Source organism: Canis lupus, chromosome 23, assembly GCF_003254725.2.
Source record: "Canis lupus dingo isolate Sandy chromosome 23, ASM325472v2, whole genome shotgun sequence".
NCBI lineage: Eukaryota > Metazoa > Chordata > Mammalia > Carnivora > Canidae > Canis > Canis lupus.
In genome coordinates this window covers 31903013-31930009 of record NC_064265.1, presented here as the reverse complement: position 1 = coordinate 31930009, position 26997 = coordinate 31903013, and the positions used below count along the sequence as shown (strand labels likewise).

General features: G+C 43.2%; 1 protein-coding gene across 3 annotated transcripts in view; it reads right to left on the bottom strand.

Moving 5' to 3' along the window:
- The window catches only part of EPHB1 (EPH receptor B1), a 474027-nt gene that overhangs the window by 26030 nt on the left and 421000 nt on the right, over positions 1-26997 (bottom strand). For all 3 annotated transcript variants that reach the window (XM_035704776.2, XM_035704777.2, XM_025448798.3), the window contains one exon: positions 22232-22447. In XM_035704776.2, coding sequence (XP_035560669.1) covers positions 22232-22447 — 216 coding nt within the window. The remainder of the gene's footprint in view (positions 1-22231; positions 22448-26997) is intronic.

The window sequence follows — 26997 nt, the reverse complement described above, 5'->3', positions numbered from 1 at the left end:
GGCGAGGAGAGAAGATTGTCCGGCTGGGTAGAACTTGAGGAGTGTGGCAGAGGCTTAGGGGAGTAACTGACCAGTGGCTGGGGGGGTGGGTACTGACACGCAACCAGGTGCAGTTTGGGAGAGCAACGTTGAGGGCACAGCAGAGGCTGGCCTTGGGTCCAGGCGCCCATGGTTGGTCTAATCCCTCACCCTTTGGCCTCGGATGCTGTTGGTATGCATAGGTCTGCTGGCCAGAAGCCTTGCTTGAGGTGTGCTGGGGTCTCCAGCTTGATGTGGACTTCAGCCAATGCTGCAGGCATCTTCTCTGTCCTTTCACTGGTGACTGATCTATTTTCTGATATGCTTTAGGATTTACACTCCATTCCCGCATTCCTTAGAAAACCAACTCCTGGGGTTGTTTCCACATTCCTAGACCTAATTACCCCAACCTGGTGGGTCTAGATCCCTGGTCTTTGCCTCCTTGCCTGTGAATAAATTTACCATATGGCTGTCCCAAAGGCAGTTGAGTTCTTCACAGTGGAAAAAGACACCCCTCAGTGTTTGCTTCTCCAACCCTGTACTTGAACCTTTCTCTGTGGCTCTTAGTGGCTGTCACCACCAGCCCCACTCACTGGACTTGGGGCTTTCCTAACCTTGCCATAGCCTTGAAGCTCTGTCTAGGACTATGTGGTCTTTGTTCTAGAATTTTCTATAATTGTGACAGTCACAGTAGCATCTCCTGCTGAAGTCCAAAACACCCCCTTTTCAGAGGGTTCAGAATCCATTTTATCTGGGGGCGGGTGAATTGTGAACCACACTCCTCCTAGTTACCATTTCCACCAGATCCATGGTCTCGCAAGGCCTAAAACCCATATTCACCATTCTGTGGGAGCCCAAATGGTTCAGGAGATAATCCTCAACCACAAGTCAAGAGAAGTCCTAGAAGGTTCCCAAGATATACTACGGCTTTTGTGCATAAGATAAAGAGATGCCTTCTCATCCGGTCTTGTTGGAGAACCTCCTGGAGGCTCTACACCCTGTAGGAACATTTCAATGTTTCCCAAGGCCTTTAAGACTTTCACATTTCTGGGCCCTTCAAGGCTGTATTTTCCTGCCTATGGCAAAGGATGGGTAGGATTAGATAAGTGAAGGGCAGGACTTCCTATCCCTGGAGCAGAGAGGGATGAGGGCAGAGAAGTAGGAATTAATAAGCTGGCATATTTGTGGGCAGAGAGGCGCTTGTCTGTTTCCTTCTTTTGCCCCCCCTCAAATAAATTAGAGTGTTCACATCAAAGATGTGGGCAGAGTGGATAGTGATGGAACAAGACCAGGTCTGCAAGTCAACAGCCTAAGACAGGAATTGGGAACAGATGAGAATCTTAATGTTTTTAGCCAAAGGTCATTCCAAAACTTTCCCAGGCAAAAATCAAAGAGAATGTGATCCTCAGAATGTTATTTGGCTGACTTTTCAAGCAGAGTAAAGGAACATTTGGAACATTTAATCAGATTATGGAACTACCATCCAAAATATCAATGACAAGTATAACATGGTGGCTAGGGTTGAAAAACATCATTCTGTAGCATAATAATAAAGATTGGTTCAGATAAGAATCATCAATGGATGCTAAAACTGGGGGCGGGGGGATTTCTACGAAGAGCAGGATGTTTGCACAGCCTTTCTTCCCACAGTTTGCTTATCAGTTATCACAGGGGAAAAAATGCAATATATACAGTATGCAAATACACAGTGGAGAAGTTGGACAAAACCTTGACCAGGTGATCAAAATTCATGGCACCAATGAAGGGCACATGGACCTCGTATGTCTTGAGGAATGACAACCTAGGAAATATACAACATCACTTATGTAGGATTATAGCCAAGAATGTAGAACCTGAAACTAATTATGAGGAATACCAGAAAAACCCCAAAGGAAGATCGTTCTATTAATGAAAAAAAAAAAGTGACTGTGTTCCTAAAAAAAGTCAATGTCATGAAAGACAAAGAAAGACAGTGGAATTGTTCCAGATTGAAGAAGAACAGCCAATTGCAAGACCTGACCTTAGACTGCAGGACCTGGAGGGCATTCACTTCTAGGAGAGATTAGTTTTAACAAATTGAGATCATAGCCATTTTTTGGAATTCTTACTCACATAAAAAGTTTGAAAAAATCTCCTTCTCAGTTCATTGGGTATCTAGAGGAGTTCTCTGACCAAACTGGCATTTCATTTGAAGTTGTTCTTATAGAGAAGACAGAGAGGAGAGTCCCAAGACATTTCTATCGTGGTTTCAAGGCAGACAGTAAAAAAAAAAAAAAAAAAAGTAATATGGACAGCATCCTAGCTTGGAAGCTCCTAAAATGTAATACAATTTCCCTGGGATCTTCTTCAAAGACCAATATTTAGCATGGCCTGTAGACTCTCTGGAAGGCCTGGAACAAGTGTGATTAGGGACAGAGATATTGACCACATAAAATAACCTATTATCATCACAATTGATTGCCTATACTTTCCAAATACTATACGTGTAGTGGCAAAACACTTGTTTGAAAGGAAAGCTTGGTAAAAGCTCAGAATCTAAAATTGATAAAACAGAAGCTGCCATGGTTGAAGCAGAGTAATGGTCTGGAGCCCAGCTGTGTGTCCCCATCACCCAGCAGGGTCCCTGACCACCCTTCATAATTACTTACTGTGAAGTCCTATGCACTGAACTGCCTGTCAATGGACCTTTCAGACCGAGTAATGCTACATGATTGGAAAGGAGATGAAAGTCTTGAAAAATCCCTATTAATACAGGACGTGGAGGGAAGAGCACTGGCCACAGGGGTAGAGAGGCTTTCTGCAGACTCATGTACAAGAGGTGACATCACAATTGTTTTCCTTGCCTTTAATTCACCTATACGTAAGAACATAATTGTTTTAATTTTGATTTTGTGAAGGACCCTAAAAGTTTTCCCTGTCTCAAATGGCTAGGCCTGTTGATGGTTCAAGTATTGATCACACCTAAACGCAGCGCATGCTTCCTGAAACTGACTGAATAGATTCTAATATCCTAATCCAGGCTTTTCTGTTACAATGTCATATATACATTTTGAACAAAAAAAAAAAAACTCATTTTCTGCCAACTGACACAATAAAATAACACAGCCTATCAGAAAAAAATTACATTTGGAGACGACCATTCAAAATGTGACAAAAACACCACACTCCTAATAAAGAAATAGCAGCATGGGTAAATTACGAACTGCCTTTGCACCAGCCTATCCGTCCTTACTTCTACAGCCTAAGCCCTGGATTTTGTGTTTCCTCGTAGGAGACAGAGGTCCTTAGGGAGTGGCTGGGTGGGTGGGGGCGCAGCAGTCACATCTCATGGAGATCAGTTCCATCAAAATGCCGAATCTGATCCAGAGGGTAGATTTCCTTGCTCCCAAATTAAAATTTAACACAAAGGAAAATATTTCAGTTTCCACATCTTCAGATTCACCAGGTAACAAGAGTGGAAAACACAGCAGTTCTGGAAACCATGAAACTACTATTTGCACAAAAGAAAGATCTTTCTGTCAAGGTTCTTTTTTTTTTTTTTTTTTTTTGACTTAAGCTCTTCTTATTATGCTAAGGCTCTCTCTTTCCTTGTAAGAAAACTTGTCTCTGATTGCTTTAAGATATAAGTACCCTGTGAGGTGCTTGGGTGGCTCAGGTTGAGCCTCTGACTTTTCATTTTGGCTCCGGTCAAGATCTCAGGGTCTGAGATGGAGCTCCATGTGGGCCTCCTCACTCAGCATGGGCTCTACTTAAGATTCTCTCCCTCTCCCTCTACCCCTTCCCCTGCTTACTCACTCTCCATCTCTCTCTCTCTCCAAGAACTAAATAAAATCTTTTGAAAAAGACATAAATATCCTGAGTCAAGATTAGATGAAACCATAGGACTTCCCCATTATGCTGACATCCTCCCCCCATTTGCTGGTCACCAAATGAGGGAGTTTGCACTGAGGAATAGGCACTATAACAGAACAGGCTATGTTTCCACTCCCATTTTTATGAGGCACCTGAGTTGGTGAGAGCAGATGGGCATTTGTCAAGTATCCACTGGCCACCAACTGCTCTGCTGGGCACTTTACATATTTAATATCCTCCAGTTTTCACAATCATACTGAGACCTAGATTTTTTTTAAGATTTTATTTATTCATGAGACACACACACACACACACACACACACACACACACAGAGGCAGAGACACAGGCAGAGGGAGGAGCAGGCTCCATGCAGGTAGCCCGACGTGGGACTCGATCCCGGGTCTCCAGGATCAGGCCAGGCCCTGGGCTGAAGGCAGGCACTAAACTGCTGAGCCACCCGAGCTACCCTGAGACCTAGATTTTAATCCCCATTTTACAGGTAAGGAAGCTGAGGCTCTTGAAGTAAATATCTCATGCAGGTTACACAATGTGTTAATAGCCGAGCCAAGGGGCTTGGATAGCACTACTGTCCAAATTTCTGTTCTTTACATTGCATTGGTTGCTAGATTAAGACCTGCCACTTGTGTTACTGAATGGAACTAGTTCCTACACTGCTAATTATATTTGGCACATCATGTGTCATTGGAGCAAACACCGCCCCCCCCAATCGGAGAAAAAAATGTATTTTACAGAGATTAAGAATGACTTACTCTATTTCATCAGCTTTTATGGTAACTTTTATTTTGTTATATTTTATAGGGTTTTAGAAATTTATTAAAACACCTTCAACACGATATTTTTCCTTTGATCTTTACAATAATGTGATATAGACCACATATAATATACTATTCTCATTTTTTTACCTATTTTTTTACTATTCCCATTAAAAAAATTTTTTTTAATTTTTATTTATTTATGATAGGCACACAGTGAGAGAGAGAGGCAGAGACACAGGCAGAGGGAGAAGCAGGCTCCATGCACCGGGAGCCCGATGTGGGATTTGATCCTGGGTCTCCAGGATCGTGCCCTGGGCCAAAGGCAGGCGCTAAACCGCTGCATCACCCAGGGATCCCTTTACTATTCCCATTTGATGGATAATGAAATGGAGCCTCAGAGAGGCTTACCCCAAGTTAATAATTGGCAGAGGAGGACCCAAGCCACGTTTTCTGGCTCAAAATTCATCCTTGTCCTTATTACTACAGAGGGGACCACCCTTCAGAATTATCTGCAGTGAAGTCCTATGCATTGAAATTGTCATTAGAGCTACTGGACCGAGTTATGCTATATGATTTGAAATTTGATGAAAACACTGAAAAATAAAGCAAGGAAAGGATGACTTTAGTGTGTTTGTATTGAAGATAATGATTACTGGTAGGATAATGGGAATCAAAGGCCAATACAAACAACCAAAAAACCCCTGAATAATGGATTGTAAGTGATAGTGTCTTATTTACTTACTAAAATAATTTTCTAATACCGAGAATTACTGCAGAATACTAATTATCATTTTAAGATAATAGAACCATATTGTATAATAGGAAAAAAAGTAATTTAGGAGGTACACTGGCCCCTCCCCCTATTAGGGCCTCCCCTTCCCCTTCCTTCTACCCACCCACTCCCTCTTCTACCCCAGCATTTCCTGGCCAAACTTCTGCACTTTCGATTGCTCAGGGTAAAATATCAGAGCCATTTAAGACCATTTGATTGGTGGTGTTGGTTTTATTTATTTATTTATTTATTTTTAAATTTTTATTTATTTATGATAGTCACACAGAGAGAGAGAGAGGCAGAGACACAGGCAGAGGGAGAAGCAGGCTCCATGCACCGGGAGCCCGACGTGGGATTCGATCCGGGGTCTCCAGGATCGCGCCCTGGGCCAAAGGCAGGCGCTAAACCGCTGCGCCACCCAGGGATCCCTTAGTGGTGTTGGTTTTAAAAGCACATGGACTCACATTGGTTGGCACTTTGGGGTGGAGTCCACCCAGATTTCCTGCCATCTTCTATATCCCTGGGGTGGGCCGAATTTCTTTCCAGAGAAGTTTAAAAACATTCTGGAGCTTCAAGTCAAGCCCCATGGCCACTCCTGGCTAAGTCATGGCTCAGAGTCCTGGGGTGTGTGCCCAGAATAAGCACCTCTGATAGACATGAAGTCAGAAAACACGTGTGGACAAAAGCAGGCACCTTTGACCCATCTGGCATGGAGCAGCAAGATATGAAGCTACGGGGCCGGCCCCAGGCACAGGAGGGTTGAGGTTTTGCATTTTAGGGGTGAATTCTCACATGATAAATGAATAGAAGGTCAGCCTTGCTCTGGTCAGCTGGGTCACCTCGCCTCTCTCTCCCCACTGCTCAGCTCCTAGGCCACAGGAAAAAAACAAACAAACGAAGCCCTGACAGGTCACTCTGAGAACCTAGCCACGCTCACCAAGAAAAGAACTATCCGCCTCCAACAAAGCAGAGAGCCGGCCGCGAGGAGAGGCAGGCAGCTTGCGATTCACGAGCCGGATCCACGGCTTTGGACCCTTCCTTAGTTTTCTTTTTATCAAACACCCAGATGGCATGTGTTCTCTAAGTGAGCAACATTAGTGGAGGTCTACGTGGATCTTTTCACAGAGAATCTTCCCTTCCTTTTTCTTATTCTCTCCCAGGGAAAGGGTTTAGTTGAATGCTTTTGTGGGAGGATTAAAATAAAATCTTCACCTCTAAAATCCTCCCTGCCTGTTTCCCTGCAGCTAGACGATCTGCCAAGTGAGTTCGCCAGTGGCCTTTGATCAGGTGTCCTCCTGGTCTTCCCTCCTCACTCCGCTTTCTCTTCTTTCTCTCTCCCTCATACTCCTACTCTCTTTTTTTTAACCCCTGGATCTGTAAACTGTACCGGGTGAGAGGGTCTTGGCTGCTTTTGGATTTGGAATTCTGCTTTCTCAGAGGAAGTGCAATATGCTCAGTCTTGATAGTGCTGGTTTTGAGCTACTGGGGTCTTTAGAAAATCACTCTTGCTTCTGTGTGCTCTTGGAGAGCTGGGTTGAAGGGCCTACATTCCCTTTCCAGGAGAAACACCTCACCTTAGAGAGATTTGCTAGACCCACAGACCTCTTTTTGTGAGGCGGCTCTGCTCCGTGGAGGGCTCATAGGCCAAGCCCTGTTAGAAGGCCCTGTTAGGTCAGGTGCACAGGACAGGCACCTCCACCCTCCAAATCAACTTGTCTACCAATGGTAGGACTCCTGAAGAACTAGAAGAAGATTTGCAAAGACTTCCAGAATCTCAGGGCTGGTCAGAGCTTTCAGAACTTGAGAAGTCCCTGTTGCATAACCCCTTAGGCCATAGGTCTTTGAAGGCAGTGCTCCTGCAAAGATGTACCACCACTTCATGAATTTAGCAAACAGGGATTATAATATGTTTGTTTTGTTTGTTTGTTTGTTTAGCTTTTCCTTAATTATCATGCAGTAAGGTTCTCCTGACTGTGGGTAAGTTCCAGATGTATATCCAAGACCTTCCATGTTGTATACTACATTCCATCCTTTCTCGTCTGATTGCGCACCTGCCCAGTGATAGGGGTAGAGTTGGTCTCTTAGGATTCACATGAGCTTGCTAGGACTGCTGTAACATAGTATTATAAACTGAGTGGCTTAAAACAATAGAAATTTATTGTCTCACAGTTCTGCAGCCTAGAAGTCTAAAATCAAGGCATTGGCAGGGCTAATCTCCCTCTGAAATCGGCAGGAGACAATCCTTCCTTGCCTTTTCTAGCTTGTGGTATCTGCTGGCAACCCCTGCCTTTCCTTTGCTTGTCAATTCATCCCTCCAGTCTCCACCTCTGTCATCACATGGCCATCTTTACCCTGTGTGCATCTGTCTAAATTTTCTGCATCTAATAAGGATGCTGATGATTGGTTTTAAGGTCCACCCTCATCTAGTATGACCTTATCTTAACTTGATTATATCTGCAAAGACCCTATTTCCAAATAAGGTCACAGTCACCAGTTATGGGGTAGGGACTTCAATGTATCTTTTATTGGGGGGAATACAATTCATCTGATAACAGGGCCTTTCGAGGACTAACATAGCATGATTTTACTGGCCAGCACACCCCTTTCCAACATCAGCCAAATTATCCTGTTCACTACCCAATGAGCATACCAGTTACTTTTTTGCCTCTTTAATTCTGATCAGGCTATTACTTCTTTCTAGAAAACTCTCAGGCTCTGAGCCCTCATACTAACCTTATCCATTTACCCATCATTCATCCATCCATCCATCCAGCCTATAAGTAGTCAATGAGTATCTTTTATGTGGCCAGTTTTACTGCTTAGTTCCTATCTAATTCATCTGGGAGCCTTCTCCATCCCCTTCTCACCTCCACTGAAAGCCATCTCCTTCCTCTTATTGCTTATTGTTCCACACTTTTATTTACTAAGCACCGAATCAGGAAAATAAGCCTACATCTTAGTGAATGATTTACAAATACTACTGCCAATCAACATATTAAAAATAAGTAAAGTTGGTTTCTTTCTCTAGCAGAGGTCCTTGCCTCTTGCTGGAAATCAATGATCCTTGATTGATTGGCTCATTGACTTCTTGATGGACTCTCATGGGAACCTCCATTGAGAAGGCTCACTACCCTCCGCTGGGAGTGCTTCACCCCAGGCACCCTCACAGTTCAACCTTGCATTTCTTCACAGGGCTCCCCAGCCCAGTCTCTGAAGACTGGCATCTGGGGTCTTATTTCTGGTTCTTCCTTTCTTCTTAGAACCCTAGACTTCATAGTTTGCATCCAAGCTACTATGGGCCCACCTGAGCTGCCCACACAGTTCCTACTTCTTGGTGCTGACTCACCCCAGCTTGTCACCTCTCACAACACCCTATGGCTGTTCCTACAGGAGAGCTGCTTCTCCCCGCTCTGAGCTTGAGCACAATCTCGGCCAACAGACTCCTCGCCTTCACACTCTGTCCTTGCTGAGGAAGTGAGCCTGTGTCCTGTTTGGGGACAGTCCCCATGAGGCACTGGCCATACTGTCCCCCCAAATTCTCTCCTCTCTATCTTTGGGTTTCAGCCCAGGTGTTCCTTCCTCGGGGTCCTGTGATATATACATGATGCATACTTCCCTACAGTGTGTAACCATAATTACACAGCTAATTGCTTAATTAGTTGTTTCATGTCCATCTTTTTTTTTTTTTTTTCTTGGTCAGGAAGGAAATGCAAGGAGCTCAGGAACTGTCTGTTTTGTTAACTGCTGTGCTTTGCACATACTAAGCGCTTCACAAGAATGTGTTGGCTGGGTGAGCAGCTAGTGGAGGCACTGCATGGGCCCACACCCAGGCAGCTGGCCCCTCCTCTGTGGTGACAGGCATGATGACAGGCACAGAGAGGGGAGGGCTTTGCCTTCCTGGCTTCACACACCGGGCTCAGAACAGAGAGATATGCTCCAGAGAAACCTGACTCGAGCCTCACTCCAGCCCCTGGGGGTTCTGAAATCCCATCCCCATCTCACTTGTGCTAATAATATACTGGCCTTACTAATAATAATTACGCTGAGTCTTCTTCAAAAGGGCATTTCAGTCAGGGCCTGATATCCCTAACTGAGCATGTGGTGACAAAGTGACCCGGGAGAGATATCAGAGCAAAGAGGAGGCAGGGCTGCTGGAAGAAGAATGATCTGAGCTGCAGAGCATGGGGCAGAGTGGCATTTGAATTATTCCTCCTTCAGCTTAATTAATGCTATAGAAGAATTTCCAGGGGACCGGGACTCGGTTTTATTCTGGCTGCAATTAAAGGGTCTCCCCTCCTCTCCTTGCTTGTCGTCTTCATTCCTCTCCACTCTCCATCTACCCAAGAGATGGCCTGTTATCCAAGCTCAATGATTGAAAGAAGAGTGAGGAATCATAATTTGAAAACGGCCTCTTGAGGGAAGCCATGGATCAGACAGGGAGGAGAAGTATGGCTTAAATGTAAAAACCCACCAGGAACTGAGGGGAGAAGCAGCGCTGGACCTGGGGTCACTGGACAGAAAGCCAACAGACCTTCCTCGTTCGAAGGACAAAGGTCCCAGCCTGCACTGAAACCTGTCAGGCAGATGGTGACCCAGTTAGCAGCAGCTTCCTCAAGTCGGAGCTGCAAAGTGTAGACAGAGGGGCTTTCTCCTGAAGCCTTGCAGGAAGGATTATCTTCAAGATAACTTTCTGCTTTCCTTGCACCTTTTAAGGATTAGGCACATTATAAAAGAAAAAAAAAAAACAGAACAGTCTAGTACAGTACTACAGCATGGAACCCATTCCTCAGCGGTAATGAAAGAGACCGCCCAGCTATCACCCTGCACCCGCTTAGGTTTGTGCCTGTGGGTGGCTGCCTCTGGGGAGTCCAGGTGTGTGCATTTGTCTGCGTGTCTCTGACTATGCTTTTGCGCATCTCTATGTGTATCCTGTACTACCTACGTGTGGGTGTATGTGTGTGTGCGCGCACGAGCACACATGTGCCTTCTGTGCGTGTTGCTGACAGTAGCTGCTCACCATAGGCTTTAGGAAAATTCACAGAGTCCTCCCGTCCTCACTATAGAGTCACCTACCCAGTCTGTCCTCCAGGAGGGCTGTGAATGGCATTGCCAACCCCTGGTGGTACAGCAAGTCTCTGGCAGCCTGGAGAAGCCTGTGCTCCCAGCTCCGCCCTTGGTCCCCTGCTGTTTCGGGGAACAGTGAGGTGGGTCCACCTCACCTCTGGGGTATGTGAGAGAGAAGGGGGCTCAGATTGTTCACCCTCTTTTGAGCAAGTCGGGCTCAGAGCCTGGCATAAGGCTGAGGTTTTGGTTCCATCAATCTTTTCTCCGTGGATTGCCCCTTTGAAAGACTACCAAGCCAGTTTCCCTAGAGAGATAAGAACTCTCCATCCTAGACTTGGGTGATCCCCTCAGGTTCCCTGAAATATCTTCCTTCCTTAAGTACTTGTTTACTTAGAAAAGGTGGGGACCAAACAAACCCAAAGCAAGAAAACACTCTCTGGGTTCAACCCCACTTTATGGGCTGCCTCTTCACTAATGACCGTGACAATGAACATGACTGAACTGTTAATTTATATGAGTTTTATTCTATGGACCAGAAGAATCTCCAGACTGAAGGTAATCACAGATCTGACCCCAACTCTTTAATATCAGCTGCAGGATCTCTAGGGCTGATTAATATTTTTAGTTTTGTTTTGTTTTGTGTTTCTTCCAAAGCAGCTGACGGATGGGAGAGGGGATCAGACTCTGGGAGCTGGGTTATTAGGGGAGCCAAGTGGCAGGATCGGAGTGAGGACCTTAAGCCCTGGAAGCAGGTGCTGGTGTGGGGCTCTGTGGTGGGGACCTCTGCCAGGATCATGCCTTCCCCACCTCCTCAGACAAAGGTGAAACTGAACCAGAGGAACAGGGGCTCCAGACGACGACGACACAGAGACATGGTGTATACATGTGGCCCCGGGGCCTTCACACTCCCCTGGGGTTGGAGAGGGAGGAAGAGCTCCAAGATGATGGAAAATACATTTCCTTTTCCAGACTGACAAGATGAGGACTCTGTCAGACTTGCTTTGCTTTTTGAAAAATAATTGACATTTCTTGCAATGCAAGTATGTGAAGTAAAAGTATGCTCCCTAAAATAGTCTCAATGCAGTGGCTCTCCAAGTGTGGTGCTCGGGTAGTGGTATCAGCATGATCTGGGTGCTTGTGTGAATGCACTTCCTGGGCACCACCTCAGACCTACAGACCTGAAACCATTGTAGGGGGTGAGGGGTTGGCCAGAAATCAGTGCTTTCACAAGCTCTCCGGGGTTCCTAGTGCACAATGGGATGTGAACACTGCCGTGGCAATGGATACAGTAACTCAGCTGCCTTTTCTCCTGCTCCCTCCTGAGAAATTTTCTTCAAAATCCTTCCATAGCGATCTTGTCACAAGAGCCCTTAATTGTCTTTTGTGAGTGTCATCTTTTCCTGGGATTCTGGAGGCTCTCTGCTTTATTGTTTTCTGTTTCAGAGTGACTAGGAATAGGGAAAGTTAGAGGATTATTTTTTACGAGTTCTCCTTGAGAATGTATGTCTGTGTGTGTCTTCCATGGGGTATGGGTTGGGAGAGCATGGAAAGCAGTCATGGCAACACCCACAATGGTCATATAAGCTGTGACCAGGGCAGGACCAGATCTGGGGGTTGTTTCCAGTTTAGCACATGGGGTCTTATGAATCTCACAAGTTGTCTCACAAATCCCATTTGATGGATGAGGAGACCTAAGTCCAAATTTATGGAGCATAGTTTGGATACAAGTCCTGCATTCTTCCTATCATGTCAAAGAACTATACTGCATGTCTGAGAACAAGAAAGTCCTAGAGAGGGTCTTTTTGCTCCTTTCCTCACTGACACTGCTGAAGATAGGGCTCAAATGGGCAACATAATAACATGGAATTAAAATACAATTTTCTGTGAAAGCAAAGGCCCTACAGGTTTCAGCACAGAACGTATTGTGGCTGAAACAGATCTTGTCCCCTAGAAACACAGCGAGGATAGAGACTTCAGCCTAGACAGTAACTCATGGGAATAACGGGGGCGGGGGAGGGAGTGGGGGAGGAGGAGACAAGGGTCCTGCCCCCATCATGACATGGGATGACTGAAATTCATCACAGGGGAACCAGGGCCTCTGCAGAGCACACAGGGGGATGGGGGCAGGCCTGGTCTCCCCCAGCAGGCTCAGGATGAGCCGGGCACCAGGTGCCCACACGGATTGTCCTCGAGGAGAGGTGGTCCCTGGTCCCAGGGCGAGGATGGGCCCTCGGAGCCCAGGGCCCAGAAGTGAGCAGGAGATGAGTCTGACACAGAAGGGGCAGATCCTAGAGGAAGTGCCACAGCCGAGCTGTCCCTGAGCCGGTGCAGGCACTCCACGTGGGAAAGGAGGGCAGCAACAGGCAGCGCAGCAGGTAAGGAAGATCTGGCAAAAGGAGACAACTGTCACAGAAGGACAAAGGTGCAGCTGGCAAATTGTCTGAGAAGATGGCTCCTGCCTCCTGCCAGGAGGGGCAGATGCCCAGGCAACAGCTCTGTTTGAGGTTCACAGAGGAGGCAGGGGGCAGAGAATGCCAGCAGACATTAGAAGAGAGAAAGCAAGGAGGAGGAGAGACCGGCGGGTTCCGAAGGCAGAAAGCATCAGAAGCTGCAGAAACACGGTGTGGGAGGGGCTGGGGCCTGAGACAAGAGGAAGGAGCAGCAGGAGGAGCAAAGGGGAAGGGGCTGAGGGAGATCAGAGGCGCCTTGAAGATGGAGCGCAGTTCCTGATGAAACAGGGAGGGCCTGCAGGGAGCAAGGCCAAGGGAAGGCACCGAGCAAGGCTGGAGACTTCTCAGAGAGACAGCCTGCGGCTCTGAAGGATGGGAGAGTTGACACTACTTTGGCAGAGGGAACCTAGCTGAATACTAAGGAGGGAAGATTTTTTTTCTCACAAAGGGACTGGATGGGGTCTCTCTCTACTGAGGAGAAGAAGAAAGCAAACCACGCTGGAGTATAGCTTTTGACTTAACCAACGGAAAGCCATCACGCAGAGAAGATCTGTGGGATCCTGTTGGGGCTCTGTCCACCAACATGGCTGATAAAAGGTGAAGATGGGGTTTGTGAGTGTGTACATGAGCCCCTAATACAAAGAGTTCATCAGACATGTGGCACCTTTCCTGGTACGTGTGTGCCTTTTTGCCCCCTCTTGGTAACAGATGACAGGACGAATAATGACCAGAATGTGACCTCTGACGTCAAATCTTGAGAAGGGGTCTGTTCATACAAGCATGGTGTTGTGGATTGCATGCTCGTGTCCAAAATGTATGTGCTGAAGCCTTAACCCCCGATGTGATGGGATTTGGAGGTAAGGCTTGGGGAAGTTACTAGGTTTAGATGAGGTCATGAGGGCAGGACCCCTAGGATGGAATCAGTGTCCTTAGAGGAAGAGGAGGGGAGACCAGAGTTCTTGCTCTCTGCCACATGAGGATACGAGGAGAAGGCGACCATCTGCAAGCCAGTAAGAGGACCCTCACCAGGAACCAAATCTGCCAGAAACTTGATCTTGGACCTTCCAGGCTCTAGAAGAACTGTGAGAAATAAGTCTGCTGTTCCAGCCCCCTAGACTACGGTATTTTGTTATGGCTGCCCTGGAAAATCAGGACAGATGGGAACGGGAATGTGAACACTCATTCCAGTATTCAGACACGTTTTTTCCCAAAATAAAGTTCTGTGAATCATACAGATGTGAGACCCCAGCCCAGCTCAAGTATCTGTTCCTCTTAAAGGGTGGGAATGTCACAGCAGCTCAGAACTCCTCCTTAGATTAGTGGGTTGATTCCAACCATAAGAAAGCACAAAGGAACAAATTCTCTATCTGTTCATTATTCCAGGAGCCTGGTGGGAAAGAAATGATCCTGGGGCTAGAAATAGCAATTTAAAGAAGGAAGACCTGGGGAAAAGTATGGTGGAGAATTAAGACAGAATAAGTGATAAAAGCTGAGGGCCAAATAGGGAAAACTAGAAAACTTTAATAGCTATTAATGAGGTCTTCACTTAAAGAGCAAAACAAGATGTATTAGAAGATGATGATGTTTTAAAGGTCTTGAAAGAACTGCATGAAATAGGAGAATTAAGATGGAATACAGAGGTCTTAAGGATTGTTTTAGGGAACTGCTGATTCAGGGTTAAGGAGTGGAAGGTTCCACTTTTGGTGTGTGGGGGGTGATGCTTCCAACAACCAGACTCTCCAGTGAGTAAGAACAAAAAGAAGAGAAGAGACAGGAAATAAGAGGAAGAAACATAAAGGAAAACTATCTAAGCATTCCAGAAACTGAACACCACAAGGCAAGTTTCACCTTTTGCGATTTTGCTCTGAGGACCCTCTGCCCTGTGGTTAAAACTCCAATTGAAAATCCCATCCCTTTTTTGGCTGGAGGAGCCAAGGGAAGGAGTCAGGATAATCAAGGTGGCTGGTGAGCTGGGGCTGGGAGGACTCCCTGGAAACAAGAAAGCCATGAAGAAGGAATCCCAAATTCCAGATATGAACTTTTCCTGATTCTCTGGCTGACCCCTGAATCATGCATGGATGACACAGACTGAAAACCACAGGAGCTGAAATCTGAGCTGTTGCCCACTGCAGACATGACAGTGTGCAGGCTGAGTCTAACCGAGTTCACTTCCTGTTAAATCAGAAGCATTGACACTCAATCAATGTAACAGCACCTAGAGGCTCTACATCATAATGTTCGTAATGTGTGTGATCCACAACTACTAGACATACAAAGAGTCAGGGAAATGTGACCCATTTTCATGGGAAAGAGAGATGCCAGCCTCAGGACGACCTCAGCTTTAAAGCAGCTATTATAGCTATGCTCAATGAGGTAAAGAAAAATATGCTTATAATGCATAAAAGATAAAACACCCCAGTTGAGAATTGGAAATTATAAAAGATAGATTAATAAGAAACCATAAAAGCTAAAAAAGACAATATCAAAAAAATCACTAGATGAACTTTCTTTTAGCAAAATGGAGATGGCAAATGAAAGAATCAATGAACTTAAAGATAGTTATAAGGAATAGAGAAGAAAAATTGGGGAAAATAATTAACAGAGCCTCAGGAACCAGTGGAACAATTTTGTAAGTTCTACATATAGGTAATTGTATTGTACGTGGTGTCATAGCTTCGAGGCACTCTCACCCTGCATTTTTTTTCTCTACCTCTTTATATATTAAAAACCTCAAATTCACACCAATGTCTTCAATTCCAATTCAACACCATGTAATTCATTCTAGTTTTCATGTTTTCCATATTTGTATCTCCCTTTCCAATGGCTCCCATTATCTCAAATATATTTCCCAATCTCCCTGTAAATAGATAATTTCCCAACCTTGCTGGGCTGCCAGCTCCCTCACACGTGGGTCTAGATTCTAGGCATGCCTCCTTTGCTTGATACATCTATCTTGGTTGGGCCTGCCAAGTGGCCTTTTGGTGAAAGATGAAATGAAGAAAGCCAATAAAGTATTTTGCTTTGTTTTGAAAGATGAGAAGGGAAGAGATTGTAAGGGAAAGGCAAGAGAAAAGCCAGGTTATTTTTCTAAAATGCAAATTCATCACCTTTTGGTCATGTATATCCATCTATGTGTGCATACACACACACACACACACACAGAGTCCTAAAATGATTCCCCATTGCTTGAAGCCCCTAAGTTCCATCATGAGGGTCCAGGAAGCTGCTGCTGAACTCTTTGGCCAATTTTTCCTCTTTTTCCAAATTCCAGGCATAGGGGTCCTCTGAACATCTTTAATGTTCCATTTTCTCTGTTGCTACAGGGCCTTTGCACGTGCTATTTATATCTCTCAGTGTTCTAACCTACCTCTTTCATCTGGGGTAGGTTAGAACACTTATTCTTCAAATCTGTTGGAGTACCATCTCCTCTTCTGGAAGCCCTCCTTCATCCCCCTAGATATAGTCAGATTATATTGTTACTTGTTGTTTTATTCAAGTTCTCACAGAACACAAGGGCTCTTCTCTCAACAGGTAATTTTGCACTTATTTGCCTATGTGTCTAACTAAAGTCTCTTTCCTCATTAAGGAGAAGTCTCTTTCCTCATCACTGTGAGTGATGTGTGGGAAATGTCTCTTTTTGATCCTATTTGTGTGCCTAGCCTCAGAGCAGTACTGGCACATAGTAGATGTTCAATAAATAACTTTTCATGTGAATAAATTCTTTGTATTTTTAGAAACACAAATTCATCAGCAAACATGTTATTTGTTTCTGTTTTGGATAAAAAGCAAGCCTGGAGAAATAATATAATAATTATAGTGAGTCAGGTTAACATAACAACTGTGAAGGAGACTAAGAGCTCTTAGATCTTGGGGTTGGTAAGCTTTATCATTTATTTTTATTTTTTTTTTTATTTTTTTTTTTAAGCTTTATCATTTAGAAGAAAAACAAAAATTGCAATAAATGATCTAACTAATGTATGCAAGAAAATCAGGTGGAGAATCCTTTACCTAAAATACTTTCAATGTAAGGCATATACAAATATTTGGTTCACATAATTATTTAGGTGATTCACAGTCCTTTCAAAGTTAAAATCAAGTTCCATTCAAATTCCAAATGTAAGTATAGGTATACATGTGCATGTTTTAGGATTGGAAAAAGTGATTTTAAATCACATATGAGAGAAAAGATTTGAGAACAGCTAACAAAGACTTTCTTAAAGGAGTAGAGAAAGATAACTTATTTTAACCAAACAGTAAAATTTTTGCTAAGGTTATTATAATCAAAATAATCCAGGTAGTAAAACTCATACTAATATTATTACAACCAGAACAATATGGCTGGGCATAGAATAAACAAATACATCAATGGAGCAGAAATGAGAATCAAAACAAAGTTCATATATGCAACTTAACACATGACAAGGATGACAAGTGATTCAATAAAATATGATAATATATTTAATACATGGTATTGACATAACTATCTATTCACCTGTATGAAAACAGCATAAAAATATACATCCTAGTACATACTCAAAAAGAAGTTTGAAAATACACCTTGCGTCTATCAACAAAAGAATAGATATATAAATAGTGAACTTACAATAAATAGGAACAAACTATTGCTGCACACAACAATGTGAATGACTCTCACAGACTGCAACCAAACACAAAGAGAATATGCTGTCTGATTCCACTTATGTGAAGTTCTAGAACAGGCAAAACAAACCCATGGTTGGAAAAAGAATCAGAACAATGGTTGCTTCTGGGTGTGGGGGCGGGATGAGAGTGAAATGGTTAAGGATATGAGGGAGCTTCCTAGTGTGATGTCAATGTTCTGTATCTTGACAGGGGTTTGGGTTGCACAGTTATATGCATTTGTTAAAACTCAATAGATGTACACTTAAGGCTTATTCATTTCTAACCGAAATCTCTGAGCTGCAGCAAAGTGGTTTTAAGATGGAAGTTCATAGCAATAGCAGGCCTAACTTAAGAAACAAGAGTGATCTCAAATAACAATTTAATATTACACCTAAAGGCAATAGAAAAAGAAGAACCAATAACGTCCAAAGCTAGTAGAAGGAAGAAAATAATAAAGATCAGAGCATAAATAAGAAATAGAGATTTAAAAAAACAATGGAAAATATCAATGGAACTAAGACCTGGTTCTTTGAAAAGAAACTAAATTGACAAATCTTTAGCTAGTCTCACCAAGAAAAAAAGGGAGAGGGTGCAAATAAAATCAGAAATGAAAGAAAAGAAATTATAACTAATACCTCAGAAAACAAAAAGTTATAAGAAAATGCTATGAATAATTATACACCAATAAATTGGACAATCTAGAAGAAATAAAGACTTTACCATCTTCTAAGGCTGAATCATGAAGAAACAGAAAATATAAATACACTGATTCCTAGTAAAGAGATTGTATCACTAATCAAAAACTTCCCAGCAAGTATAAGTGCAGGACCAGATAGTTTCACTGGTAAATTCAACCAACCATTCAAAGAAGATATAATACATATCCTTCTTAAACTCTTTCAAAAAATTACAGGAAACACTTTTAAGCTCATTTCATGAGACTGGTATTACCCTTACACCAAAATCAGACCAAGGCTCCATAAAAAAAAAAAAAGAAGAAAATTACAAGCCAATATTCCTGATGAATTTTGATGCAAAAATACTCAACAAAATATTAGCAAATTAAATTCAATAATACATTGAAAGGATCATATACTATAATCAAGTGGGATTTATTCCAGAGATGCAAGGATGGTTCAATGTCTACAAGTCAATCAATGTCATATACAGCATTAAAAAAATGAAGGATAAAAACCATATGATCACTTCCAGACACAGAGAAAGCATTTGACAAAAGTCAACAGCCATTTATGATGAAAACTCTCAAAGTGGGTATAGAGGGAATGTACTTCACAATAATAAAGGCCATGTATGACAAGCCCATGGCTAATATCATACCCAGTGATGAAAAGCTGAAAGCTTTTCTTCTATGATCAAGAATAAGACAAGGATGCTCACTCGCCTCATTTTTATTTAACATAGTATTGGAAGTCCTAGCCAGAGGAATTAGGCAAGAAAAAGAAATAAGAATCATCCAAATTGGAAAGGAAGAAGTAAAGCTGTATTTGCAGATGACATGATACCTTATATAGAAAACCCTAAATGTTCCACCAAAAAACTGTTAGAACTAATCAATGAATTCAGTAAAGTTGTAAGATATGAAATTAATGTACAAAAATATGTGGCATTTTATACACTAATAATGGACTATCATAAAGAGAAATCATGGAAACAATCCTATTCATAATTGTATCAAAAAGAATAAAATACTTAGGAAAAAATTTAACCAAGGACATGAAAGACCTGTACACTGAAAACTATAAGAGATTGAGGAAGAAACTGAAGAAGACACAAATGGGAAACTATTCCATTTTAATAGATCAGAAGAATTAATATTGTTAAAATGTCCATAACTACCCAGAGCAATTTACAGATTCAGTGCAATCAATCCCTGTCAGAATTCCAATGGAATTTTTTATAGAGCTAGAACAAATTATTCTAAAATTTACATAGGATCACAAAGAAAACTCAAATAGCTAAAACAATCTTGAGAAAAAAGGACAAAGCCAGAGATATCATAGTCTTTGATTTCCAACTATCCTGTAAAGCACTCAGAGTAATCAAAAACAGTACGGTATTGACATAAAAACATAAAAACAGGAAGAGAATAGAGAGCCTAGAAACAAATGCATGCCTATCTGGTAATTCATTTATAATAAAGGAGCAAAGAATATACAATGAGGAAAGGGCAATAAAGAGTGTTGGGAAAACTGGACAGCTACATGCAAAAGAATGAAATTGAACCATTATCTTATGTCATATACAAAAGTCCGCTCAAAATGGGTTAAAGACTTGAATGTAAGATCTAAAACTATAGAACTCCTAGGAGAAAACTGGTGATAAGCTCCTTGACATTAATCTTAGTAATGTTTTGTATTGCATCTGGTGTCAAAGGCAAGGGAAACAAAAACAGAAATAAACGGGATCACCTCAAACTAAAAAGCCTCTGCACAGCAAAAGACACTATCAAAAAAATGAAAAGGCAAGCTCCTGAATGGAGAAGATATTTACAAATCATATATCCAATAATATCTAATATAAAGAACTCATGTAACTCAGTAAAACAACAAACAACCTGATTTTAAAAATGGGAGAAGGATCTGAATAGATAATTTTCCAAAGAAGACATACAGATGGCCAACAGAAACATGAAATCTGGAAATGCACCAACAAAATAAGATGGAGTAAAGAATGGACAGAGGAACAGATCAGATGGATAGTTATATAATAAAACAGACATAGCAAGATATTAATTCTAAAACATAGGCGGTAGATAGATGACTATCCTCTGTAAATTCTATCAAGCTCTCTGTATGCTTGAAATTGTTCCAAATAAAATCTTGGGAAAAACAAATAAATTTCAAGTGTGCTTAATATTTAAATACAGAGAAACCCCCCCAATAAGATAGTACAGGAAACTTTAAAAAGCACTTTATAACTTTGGAGCGAAAGAAATTTTTAAGAAAACCAGAAAACCCAAGAAGACGTAGAGAGAAAAGATGCATATTATTGACTGTATGAATATTATTAACCACTTTTGGAAGCCCAACAATATCATAAATAATAGCAGAAGGACAACAGATGGGGGGTAGGGGAACTAATTGTATCGTATGTGGAGACAAAGGGTTAACATCCCTAATATAAAAAGACTTCCTACAAATTTCTAAGAAACCAGCAAACAACCCAACAGAAAAATAGGTAAAGACACGTATAGGTAATTAACAGAAGAGGAAACATGAATCCCAGTAACTGTGTGAAAAGACAGTAAAGTAATATCTCTAACAGTCAGTTGAAAATGCAAACTTAAACAAAATGAAGTGTCATTTTTCATCTTTGGATTGGCAAATTTTTAAAGATTGATCACCTTCAGTGCTGGTAAGGATGTGGGAAGATGGGCACCATACATTCCCAGCAGAAAGTCACTGTTCACAAACTTTTAGAAAAGCAGTTTGGCAGGAAGAATGCCCATGAGAAAAGCAAGGCAGAGAAACAGGCATAGTATGATCTCATTTTTATAAAATAAAAAATTTCAAATTTTGAACAATGAAAAAAATGTGAAAAGAGACACACCTGATTATTAAAGTTGATGCTTCAGGACAGAAGTTGGTAAACTACTGACTGGTCACCTGGATTTTTATAGCCAGTGAGCTAAGAATGGTATTTATATCTTTTTAAAGGGTTATATTTTAAATGGTTATTTGATTATCTACACAATATCCTCTGTGTTGCCTCTTGGCCAACAAAGCCTAAAATACTTACTACATGATGCTTCAGGGCAATTGTGGTCTCTTGGTTACCTTGTTTCCCCTTTACTTCTCTGTATTGTTCTTATTTTTATAATAATATATTGGGAGTGGACATAAGGAGACAAGAGGAAACCATGGAGACCAGTTAGGAAGCTACTAGAAGGGAATAGGTCAAAGAGAACGGTGCTTTGGAATAGGGTGGGGACTGTAGAGAAGGAAAGAAAGGAGCAGGTTTTATTTGGACCTGTGTGAGTCATGGAGGGCTTGGACGGGATGGTGAGGCAGAGAGAAATCAAGGCTGACTCCCAGATTTCCTTCATTAGTTGAGTTGGTGCAACCACTGAGACACAGAGATTGGGGAGGAAAATGGAGTAAAACAAGAGCTCTGCTTTGGACCTGTATGAGCTAGGTGCTGGCCATAGGTGACCGGAGCTGCTCGGACTGTGGAGAAGCAAGCTGAGCAGGAAATGCAAGCATAAGAGTACTCATCATGCAGATGGTACTTCAAGCTGTCTGGAAGGCCCAGAGAGGGAGAAGAGAAAGGCACCAAGGGTCTGCCTGGTGACCAAGTACCCAACCCCACCAGCGCCTACTTCTGCTGATGAATGTCTCTGATGCCACTGTCCAGCTGCCTGGATTCCCCTCTGATGCCCAATGATTTTCCATTGGCCAAGGAATACCAGGACTCCCGAGCAGACATCCTGACCCTTCCTTGTGGCCTAGGCCCAAATGCTTGCCTGGACAACCAGCTGCTATTGTTTCTCCATATGGCACCTGCCTCTCCCAGTAGAGAGAGAAGTTCAGGTCCCAGTCCCACACAGTGTGCCTGACCACAGGTCCCTAGCCCAGCCACGTGCAGCCACTTTTTACTCATGCCATGCTTTTATCCGAGAGTATCAGGAAGGACTCACCAAGGAGCTGGTGTAGGTAGGGTCTGAGGTGTCATCCTGGAGGTAGCGGGAAAGGCCAAAGTCAGACACCTTGCACACCAGGTTACTGTTGACCAGGATGTTCCTAGCAGCCAGGTCCCGATGCACATAGTTCATCTCGGCCAGGTACTTCATGCCCGCGGCAATACCCCTGAGCATCCCCACCAGCTGAATCACCGTGAACTGTCCGTCATTTTGCTGTAATGAGACACAAAGGACATTGGGATCAAGATGGGCTTCGGTGGTTCAACAGAAGCCGAGGTGCTACAGCCTTGCTGCTTGTCAGCCTCTGTTGGTCGCTGGCCATGCTGCTCACTGTGCCCTTCTCCCTCCCATTCTCACCCTCATCCCTCTCCTTGAATGCTCCGCTCTCTCCTCCCTGTCGATTCCATCTCTAAATTACATCTCAAAGCCATCCACGCCTCTCCATCTCCACTGCCTCCATTCTAACCCAGTCACCGTCATCCATCACCTGTAACAGCCTCTCGGCACCTGCCCCCCCCCCCCCTTCTATACACAGGAGCTAGAGCCATCTTTGCAAGACATAAATCAGGCCATGCCACTCCCTGGCTTCAAGCTCTATAACAGCTTCCCATTTCATTAAGGAAAAGCTCCAAACTCCTTAGCATGGCCCCTGGGACCCCGGGGGATCAGCCACTGCCTCACCTGCCAGCCACAGTGACTGGCGACCCCTCAGTCCTTTCCCAAGCCAAACTCTTCCTGCATTAGGGTTCCTGTTCATGCCATCCCTGCTGCTCTTCCCCACAATCAGCACCATCCGCCTTCAGGTCTCCACTTAAGTGTCCCTTCTTTAGAGACAATGTCTCCATAACTACTACTCTCCTGCTCCAAATATACCTAGCACTTCCTATCTTACTGTCTTTAGTGCATGCTCTTATTTTTTTTTTTAAGATTTATTTATTTGAGAAGGGGAGGGGCAGAGGGGAAAGGGAGAGAGAGAATCTCAAGCAGACTCCCCCTCTGAGTGCAGAGACTGGTGCGGGGCTTGATCTAATGACCCTCAGATCATTACTTGAGCCAAAATCAAGAGCTGGATGCTTAACCAACTGAGCCACTCAGGTGCCCCATCACAAGTTTTAGGTGTGTGTGTGTATGTACACACCTGTCTGTCTCTCTGTGCAGCTTGACTCTAACCAATTTGAAGACAAGACCCTCTCTCTCATGGTCACCACAGTACTCCCAGGGCTAAGAACTTTAATGTAAATAGAAAAAACTCAACAGACATATGCTCAATTTATGACTACATATCTCCCTGTTTCCAGAACTAAATGCTTAAGGTGTCTTCTTTGGGTCCTACCAGGGCTGCCAACCTCGACATTGGCATAACCGCACTCACCTCAAAGGGATCAGTGACAGGAGAAGCACAGACACGGCGTCTGACATGTGGGCCCTCTTAGCCAATGGGAGCTCTTGCTTCTCCTCCTCAGGCCAACCTACAGGGCTGCCCTCTTCCAGTCAATGGTGGGTTCACCGTTTCCTGGGTGAGCTCTCCTTCATGGCTTGATGACACACCTCAGTGAATGAACCACCCTTCCTCCTGCCCCCAAAACCTCCTGGGTCTTGGCTTCTGCACACACTGGTTAAATCAGTGGAGCCTGTGCTGTGTTTCCAACAACACGTTTTCCCTTCTAATCCAGCTTCAGCTGCTGCCCTAAGGGCTATAAGTTGTATTCTATAGGTAATGCGTGGCCCAGGCACTGAGCTGCTTTGACTAGGGGAGAGGTAGAAGGAGGTGGAACATCCTAGATCTAGTGTAGGCACAAGCCAAGGCATCCACTCCCCAGTGGCCTCATGTGAACACAGAAAGCATAAACGGTGGGTGCAGCTCCCATTTATTGAGCACCTGCTGCCTGCGAGATGATACACAATGTGCTCACATGCACTACCTCACTTAAATATATGTGGGATACATCATTTATGCATGTGTTTCTACAAATGCATTTTCTATGCAAAAATAAATAAGGAAAATAAAACGGCTATTGCAAAAATACCCTGTTTATTAGAGAAAGCCCCACCAATCAAAAAGTCTAACCATGATAGTGGGAATGTTGAAGACTTCCTCATGCAAGATTGTGAACCTAGGTCTGTGTTCCAGGGTCCTGCCCCTTGATCAATTAGAGTGAGCCAACTGATCCTCCCTCCACTCCTTCCTGAGTCCCCTGCCAGAGGCAAACCCCCCAAAACACACTGGGATCGACATACCCCAAGTTCCAGACTGTTTCTAACTCAAACCTTAACCCCCTCCCAGCCTGTCTGGAATGCTTTCCCTGCAATATTTTCTTCTAACCAACTCCAAAAGGAAGTGCAGATCTGCTTTTTTGGAAACTCTGACTGGTGTTCAGCACATGGTGCCCATCTGCGAGAGCTGGATGTGCCGTGAGTGATGCGAATCCTCCTTCTCACTAATGAACTTCAATCAACACCTCCTCGAGAAGTTAGCCAGGCTTTTGCTAGCACCATTCATTTTCTCTAAGTAGGTCTCTAGAGACCTGCCTCCCCAGAAAGTTGTCATGCAACTTCTGTATATTAGGAAATGTATCTCAGCTGCGAGTCACAAGGGTCATATTTTTCCAATTCAGTTTGTTACTTCCTCTCTGTAAGTGTAGACAACAATGTGGTTAAAAATGAATGTCTCCCCAAAGAAGCTGGCTTGTAGATAGATTTTGGGGAGGGGACTGGTGCTGGTTGTAAACAACCCTGGAAAAAGAAATGTTGAAAGAATGTGCAGCAATATGTCTGTTTCTACTTTAAATCACTTAAGCCTTCATCAAACAGCTTTACTATCTGATTTGTTTTAATATTTAGATCAGTCATCCTTATAGTTTCTGGAGTCAACAAAGGCCAAGAAGTGGTTAAAAGTCCTGGCTTTGGAGGCAGACAGACCCAGACTGGGGTCTAGGCTCCATTGCTCACTAGCTGTGTGCCTTTGGGCAAGTTATTTAACTTCCAGAGCCGTCATTCCCACATCTATAAAACAAGAACACAGTGTCCATTCTCCATAGGATTTTGGTGAGATTAAATGAGACAATGTGAAAGGACAATATTCACGGTGGCCGTGAATATTAAGACAGCAGCAATGACCATTGGTGTTATCAGCCAGGCCATAATGTCTCAGAAACCATCTCCTCCACGTGCTCAGATGCCTGGTGAGAGGGATGGAGGACACTTGGGGCCAAGACTATAGGTTCCCACAGCTATCTGGTGTGTTAGGGAGACACCTTAGGATCACTGCCCCAGGAGAACCTAGTTCACCTGGTGAACCTAGTGCATTCTGAGCTCAACAGGTTGGCATCTGTAGTAGAGCCCCCCAACAGCCCACACCCCAGCTAATGATGAAGGCTGAAAATTTGGGTCAGTTAATTAACAAACATGATTTCTTCCATTTTGTAACTTTTGAATGGCAAGTCATACTTCTAGAATATGTTTTGATCCTCCTTTGTGTAAGGCAGGTGATGGTTTCAGAGGAGATAAAGGAAGTCTGGAAAGTTTAAGTCATCAGCCTTAAATCACTGTGTGGCTTTGACTTATAACAAGAATCTAAGTCCAGAATACCAAATTACTTCACTGGCATCCCATCTCTGATCAACTGGTAACGACTTCCTCAAATGTTGTGTGGAGAATAAGGCTGCGTATAAGCTTTGCAGCAAAAAGTGACATGATTGATTAATGATGTCTGCCAAGGTCATAGAAAAAGAAAGAGTAGAGGCATGTGTACCTCAAATATGCTACTCTTATTTGAATCTTTTAACTCTTGTTCAGGGCCTTTTCCATGGAATATGCTGACTTTGCAATGGCAACACATTTTCTTTAGAACCTGAAGGGAAATCACATATCACAGTAAGACAGGATCATGCCCATTCAGTTCATAATCTTGGTGAAACTTAAAGATATAATAAGCATATTAAGATCCCCTAATATGATCAACTGTTTTATATTCAGTTCATTGGTATAACTCTCCAAGAAGAACTTCCAAAGATAAGAATACCAGCAGACAGAGATAAACAAGACAGAAAAGGCCTAGTTTTCTTAGTGACTTTGGAAAAGGGTCAGGTTCCATGCTGATCACATCGTAAAAACACTGTATAGAGAAAAAATACAGGCCTGGGTGAAGTGATTTAAACTTTCTTTCCTTCATGAAGTGCTTTCTGCTGAAATTGCTTTTCAGCAAATTCACTGAAGCCACTTGCTAGCCCTTTTATTAGGCAGGAAGGATTTAGGTATTTCAACTTTCATTGACAAATCCACTTCAGGAAATGAAACCCTTATTTGATTTGTTTGAAGAGAATGAATCACAGATTTTTTTTTTTTTTTTTAACTGTAAGAGACCTACCTTTCAAGATCATCCAGCTCAATGCCTTTAGTTTATAGGTTGGGAAATAGAGTTAAAAGATTTGCTCAAGGCCGCCAGGTGACTCATAGTGGAGCCCAAAGCAGAACCTAGGTTTGGGATGTCCAATCTGGTGTTCTCTTCCTGACGTCTGAGTTATGATCATCTAGCTCCTGCCCATGAATGAGCCTCCCTGATAAGAAATGTCCACATTTGACATTGCTCATTACCTTCTAAGAGTCTTCCAGTTATGACCACCTGTGGATGAGCCAGCAGTAACTACAAGGCCAATCTAGGCAGGAAGGCCTTACAGAATACATTGACCTTCTGGGCTATGGCACAAGAGGGACATTGATGAGGGGGTGTACCTAAGATTATACAAGAGCCGCCAGATTGAGTC